The sequence below is a fragment of the Microcaecilia unicolor genome, chromosome 8 (assembly GCF_901765095.1).
Source record: "Microcaecilia unicolor chromosome 8, aMicUni1.1, whole genome shotgun sequence".
NCBI classification, from domain to species: Eukaryota; Metazoa; Chordata; class Amphibia; order Gymnophiona; family Siphonopidae; genus Microcaecilia; species Microcaecilia unicolor.
In genome coordinates this window covers 165,349,844-165,356,853 of record NC_044038.1, presented here as the reverse complement: position 1 = coordinate 165,356,853, position 7,010 = coordinate 165,349,844, and the positions used below count along the sequence as shown (strand labels likewise).

Sequence of the window (7,010 nt, the reverse complement as noted above, 5' to 3'; positions counted from 1 at the left end):
CTTTTTCTGTATACCTGACCTTGATACCCCACTTTGGTACCTTTTCACTCAGCAGGTCACATTTATTCACTTCTTTACATCTCACTCTGCAATCCCACTACCCAGAGGGCTGCCACTTAATTTCTACATTAACACTACCTTTAAAGCAAAGATTCCAATGACTACTGAAAATGTTTCAAATGTGGAATAATAGCAAATATGGACATCTATGCATTTTCTGTTGTATTAAATTGTGATTTCAGTAAGGAATCAAGCAATGACGTACATTTCCTACACTGGATCAATTCTAAAATTGGCATTAGACAATTCAACAGATGGCCTGTTTGAAATGACAACCACATAATTTTTAATTAGTACAAAAAAAATCCAACTGCTGAGATATTAAAAGTACCATGTGTGGGACTGTGAAATCAAGAATACAATAGAGTACAAAGCCCAAGCTCTTATCACCATCTCCTACCTGCAATGTTTTCTTTAACACATCCACTGACATTTGTAAGATAGGGAGGAACATTAGTTCTTTTTTTTTTTTTTTTTAAATCATAAAGTGTAGAGTTTGATACACCTAAAAGCTGCAGTGCCTTTCTTGGTGCGATTCAGACTAAAAATAACTGCAAGTCAAACAAATCTGTTTTACAGCTGGCATTAGGCAATTTAGATCCTTAGGGCCCCTTTTACAAAGCGGCAGTAAGCCTAACGCGGGCTTACTGCTCGCTAAAAAGAAACTACCGCTGGGCTAGTGCAGCAGCCCGGCAGTAGTTCCCATCCCCTGCATGCTGTCTTATCTGTGTACCCGGCGGCTACTAATGGGTTAGCGTTGGAGCCCTTACCGCCAACTCAATGGGTGGCAGTAAGGGCTCTCCCTCCCCCCCCCCCCCCCCCCCCTCCCGAAATGGCCACACAGGAAATGCTTTACAGAAAAGAGCTACCTTTTACCTGGCTACGGTAATAGGGGGCCGCAGCACGCGTCAAAAACATGCGCCAATGTCAGCACAGCCCCCTTTTGCCTCACCTTGGTAAAAGGGGTCCTTAGTCCCTCCTCATATAAACTTTACCACTTACACTTTTTTGGTAAGCCTAGCCAGTTCTGAGTGGAATCAAATCCATAGCTTCACATACCAGTGTGCTGTATCACAGGCTAAGAAAATGAGAATGAATGCAAAGACAAAGACATGGGTTAAAACAGATGAAGTGACTTGTTAAGGCCACAAGATGCGGCAGAGGTAGAAAGCCAAAATCTGTCAGCAAATTTCACAGTTAATTGGCTTTAATCTATAAGGTTACACTGCCAGCCAAAATTGTCTGTTTTGTATCAGACGTTTAGAATTTGCTTAAAAAAATATTGGTTCAGAAACAACCACAGCCTAATCACCACACCAGGGAAGGAAACCAGACATCAAACAATTTTCCTGCCAAATACATGCAACTACTATATCACATCCTATGAGCTGAAATTAACTGCCTTGTGACTGTTACTCATCTTATTCCACAATCAAATCTATATTTCATAGCAGATAAAAAGAATACATACTGATAAAAATATTCAAAAACTGTTGGGAAAACCATGCTGTACAGAAAAGTCTAAAACTAAGATTTGGAGAAATGCTATTTTCTCTTTTAACTACTCGGTTCACAAGTTTCATCATTATAAAGGAAAGAAAACAGAACCAATGAGGTGAGGTGGAGGACTATGGAATACTTCAGAATACAGTTTTTACAACATTAAAAACTCCACCTGACCAATATACCCAGTGCATAAATCATATTAAAAATATACTGTAGTGAGCTAAACTAAGATAATGTTCCACCTGCTGAATGTTTTGCAGTATAGAACTCTGTTAAATAGGGTATATGTGGTCCACAATTGCAATGATGATAATCTCAGCTTCATTCATGTAGAATGTAACTCTGGATTGTTTACCTGAAAGCTTCAAGCAGAGAAAAAGAATTATAGACATATCTGAAATATCCTTTTAAATATTGCATTGCTTTCAATCTACAACATTAAAGAGGCAGTTTCATTACAAAGGAATAAACACATAGGCATTGCTTTAGTAGCACATGCAGAACATGGAGGTTCTCTACTTGGTTCCAATAAATCACAAGCAATTTAGGCCCACGGAAGCAACAGCTATGTTCCAAGTTTAGTTGAAGTCTGCAATTCCTGGAAATCATCGACATCCTTCAATGGTTACTGTTGAAGCGTCAAGGCTGCTGTCTGTATCTGAAGCTAATGTCTGCTCTGTTGACATGGATGAAATGTCATTGATAGAAGATGACTGGGAAGGGCTTGTGTTGCTATTCACTGCTGCATCTGTGCTAAGTGACAAACATAGTACAACCTGAGGCAAGACATTATTGCAAAAACAGGTAACAGCCCCTACTGATTTATAAACATTCAGAAATTTGATCTGCAGGCCTGGGAGTGAAATTCATCATTTTACTTAGTGAAAGCAAAGATCTGACATATTCACAGGTTGTGTACATCTTTGAAGATTCACTAAGCTGGGGATAAACTAAACTGTTTACCAGAGTTGATCATCTTGTTGTTGTGCAAGTCAGGGGCGTAGCCAGACAACAGATTTTGGGTGGGCCTAGGCAAGAATTGGATGGGCACCAAGTATTCTCCCCCCCCCCCCCCCTAAAAAAAAAAAGATCTCAGCTGGTGGGAAAATGCTTCTTTCCACCTTGGCAGCAGGCATGCACTGAAAACTGAGCATGAGCAGGTGCCGGTGTCGTGGAGAGTAGCGTTTTTGTTACCATCAGGGGAAATCTTCAGCTGGCGGAGCTTGGGATTCCCACAAGTTACCACTAAACATGTGCTACTCTTGGGTGGGCCTGAGCCATAAATGAGTGGGCCCTGGCCCACCTGTGGCTACGCCACTGGTGCAAGTTTGAACAGCAAAGCCACCTTCTGCTGCAGATTGCCCCCAGTTAAATTCATTACTTTTATATTTTGTTGACCTATGGAATAGTATTCTCTCCTATGAATTATAATACATTACTATAATCTTTACTTTATATTGAAGGCTGCGGTTTCACTAATATGGGGAAAGCTGTATGCAGAGACAAAATTGTTAAAAAAAAACCCAAAAAAAACCTTATTTGCCATTGTGAAAAACACTAACAATGGATCGAGAATGTTGAAGATAAATGTAGTTTAATAGCCATCTGGGCTAAAGGAGGGAAAAGACAGTGAATCTGGTTAGAGAAACGTTCTAACAGATGTGCTGTTCCCTTCTTACCTTCTCTTGCGATGTGTATCTGTTGTATGGTTCTCATCTGTATTTTAGAATGTATGTCGCCCTGATGGTTTATTGTAGAGCGGGCTAGTAAACCTTAGAACTTGAATCCACTAATTTACTTTAAACCATCTCTGTGTTGCCAGATTATTTCTTATACAGAAAGCATCTATGTGCTCGTAATTTGATGGGTAACGTATGCTCTTCAGGAATTAGGGGGCCCTTTTACAAAAGTAGCAGTAAGCCTACTGAAGGCTTACCATGCGGCAAGCCAGAACTAACGCTGGCCCAATGCTGGCACCAGCAGTAGTTCCACCCTCAGCGCACGACATTTCCGGCACTAGCGGAAAAATCTAAATATATTTCCGCAGGGGGTTACCCAGCGGTAATCGGGCAGCGCCACATGCTGGCCAGTTACCACCAGGTTAGCGCGGGAGCCCTTAAAGTAACATCAGTGGGTAAACGTAATCTTATCACACGACCGTTTCTTTTTTCGACCTTTTTACCCACATTGGTAAAAAGGGCTTCAGTGCATGGCAAAAATGGCCGCTGCCAATTCAGCAGGGCCCCTTTTACTGCAGCTTAGTAAGAGGGTCCCCTAGGTGAATAATGTGACCCAAAAATCAAACTAAACCAAAATCATTAGGGTCAAATGAACTCAAGCATGGTAGTATAGATTCTGGTTAAAATTTCAAAAACAAAGTACTGTGATTGCTGTGTTATTTCTGAGATAAATGTAGTAATTCATGCATTCCTCTTTGCATTAAGTGTATTTTTCTTTTACACTGTGCATCTTTTGTTTTTTAGTTAACTCCTAGAACTTTATCTATTTAGGCTGTTGAATTTCAAATATACAGCGATGTGAAAAAAAGTTTTTGCCCCATCCTGATTTCCTCTATTATTGTGTATGTGTCACACTGAATGGTTTCTGGTCTTTAAACTAAATGTAATATTAGACAAAGGGAACCTGAGTAAACACATATACACATATATATACACGTCTTGTGTCTTGTACTGATGTTAAAATATTATACATCTTCAGTTGCTTGAACATATCACAGGAAGCCATGTACCTTAGTAACTGCTGAAACGTTTGGCTGATGCTGAGTAGTTGTGTAAGCAATTCTGTACTGTGGACAACTGTTTATTCAATTTATTGTCCACTTAATAACCAAAGCACTCTTAATGAATATAATAAAATTATGCACAACTGAAGATAATTCTGTACAAAATATGCATACACTAAAACCCTTAAAATCACTCAAATACCAAATGGTTTTATGAGTATCCATGTTCTGACCAATTTTGCGGAACTCAAAGTGTCATTACAACGCCAAGCTGTCAAAGAAAGGGCATTCCAGATCATAGGGCTGGCATATAAAAATGATCTGCACAAAAGCATTATTAGAAGGAAACCATTTTTTAACACCTCACCCTAAACATAACATTTTTGGAACAAAATGCTTTGGACTGATGAAACAAAAATTAAATTCTTTGATCACAACCACAACCACTTGGAGAAAACACCATTACTGTCAAAGCAAGGGAGTGCTTTCAGTTGTGTGGCAGCCAGCACAGAATCGGAAATAATGGACTCAACTAAATGTCAACATGTCCTCGGAGCTAATGATCCAGTGTCAGTAAAATTAACGGAAGCTAAAAAGTTCCTGGATATTTTAACAATACTACTACTACTACTGACATTTCAAAACATTCTTTGACATAATGGTTGCTTGTGAAGTCAAAGAGATAAAGGTTTTGGAATGGTCTTCATAGTTCCAACTCTTGATTGATGGAATTTTTTAGGAACACTAAACATGCAGTGCATACAAGGAGACCTATGAATATTTCTGAACTGGAAGAGTTTTGCAAGGAACAGTGGGGGGATAATTCCAATACAGAGACTTAAGGGCCTGTTTATTAAGCCACGCTAGCGGCTGTCTATGTGCTAATGCTGACACAGCCCATTCAAAGTGAATGGGCTGTGTCGGCACTAGCGCACAGACAGCAGTCAGCACGGTTTAGTAAACCAGAGCATTAGTTTGCTATAGGAGATATCTGGAAGCTATTGCTTTTGACAAAGGAGGTGGTAAGTGCTAACTGAAAGGGTATCTAAATTTTCACACTTAACATATTTAGAAATGTCATATTAATTTGTACCATATAGAGGTTTTATCAGTTTCTATTTACTTAGGCGAGATAAAAGCCGATAATGTTAGTGTGAGGTATGAAAACAATTAGAGACCACTTGTGTAATGCATGAGACCAAAAACACTACAGGAAAGGATAATGGATGATACTAGGAGGTAGAAGTCAATGGATTAATATGAAATCACACAACTGTATAATTTATATTACTGCCTCTTAAAAACCACGCATTACAGTTAAAATATTATAACCAGTGACCAACCTGATGGCTGCTCTTTAACCACACCATTTCTGCTTCTTTCTTCCCAATCCAATACTTCTTTATATATAAGTTCTTCAAAACGACAAAAGGAGGTTAAAAAAGATCAGGTAAACTGCACCACATCTCATGTGTTATGTACTTTCTATTCTTTAATGAGTTTTGTTCAAGAAGAACATAAAAAAAATGGTTGCTAGACATTAAATAAGCTAACTTTGAATACATTTAGTAGTTCAACAAGTTCCTGAATGAACTTTTAGCTTACTTCACCCACCCATGAACTAAAAGCAACCTGAGAAAAAAATATTTCCCTTAATGGTACCTAATTAATGTATTGATTATAGTAGTGTTAATTATTTACTTTTAAAATAGACCAGGACAACAGTAGAAATGCAAAGCAGGTGTTGTTCCTTTAATGTTTATAGGTAATTTATCCTTTTGGCTACTGTCAAGAATCCCTTTTTTTTTGGGGGGGGGGGGGGGTGCAGAAGGGATTACTTAAAAGTTTCCCACCAGCTACTGATTACTTGGAACTGGGACAAGTTTTTCACCCATACTTTCAGTTTAGGAAAGCCCATTATACAGAAACTTGTTTCTGTACTAAATGATGAATGAATACAACAGCACCAAAGATTACCTCCTGGCATTCCTGGATCTGTTCAACATTCAATACCATTAGTCATCATGGATCTACTTCTGGCACAACTGATGAAGAGGTAAACAAAGATTGTTCATGAATTGGATGAGATCTTTTTAGCCAATAAAGCCAAACTGTTTTATGGACAGGAGAAAACCAAGTTATTTACCTGTAAGTAGACAAAATACCAGTCCTCACAGATGTCTGACATCTGAATAAGCTCATGCAGAGAAACTTCCCCAGCTCTTGCGAAGTCCAACCATACATATATGCCTACTTGTTGCCATCATACAGAACCTCACTCAGTCTGTAATACAGCTCAGAAATAGAAGATCACTCTTAGAGGTAGGTGGATATATAAAGATATTTAAACTAAAAAAAAAACACACCACAACAACAAAAACAAAGGACAATCGCCACCGCATCATTCACAACCCGAGACACAGTGGCTGCCTTCATGGAAGGCTTCAACAAAAGCAAGCCCCACATAAAGTGAACAGTAGAGGCTGCACAGATATGGGTTTACTTTCTATAAGGTGGTGATGTGTGCAGTTGCACTAAGGTGAACCCTAACAGACTAGGTTTTCAAAACAGGCTGAGAGAGATGTAGCACAGCTTGGAATTCTCCACTATTCTACTGCCAAAAGTAGAAGTCAAGTGTACCACACACCATTGTTAGCCCCATCAACACTACTGCAGCAAATTCATACATTCAAATTCTTGA

The 7,010-nt window shown here is 39.0% G+C and overlaps 1 protein-coding gene across 1 annotated transcript in view; it reads right to left on the bottom strand.

Moving 5' to 3' along the window:
* Nucleotides 1-986: 986 nt before the first annotated feature.
* The window catches only part of MAPK9 (mitogen-activated protein kinase 9), a 121,585-nt gene continuing 115,561 nt past the window's right edge, over nucleotides 987-7,010 (bottom strand). Inside the window, 2 exon segments of the mRNA XM_030212873.1 lie at nucleotides 987-2,314; nucleotides 5,653-5,724. Coding sequence (XP_030068733.1) covers nucleotides 2,172-2,314; nucleotides 5,653-5,724 — 215 coding nt within the window. The 3' untranslated portion in view covers nucleotides 987-2,171.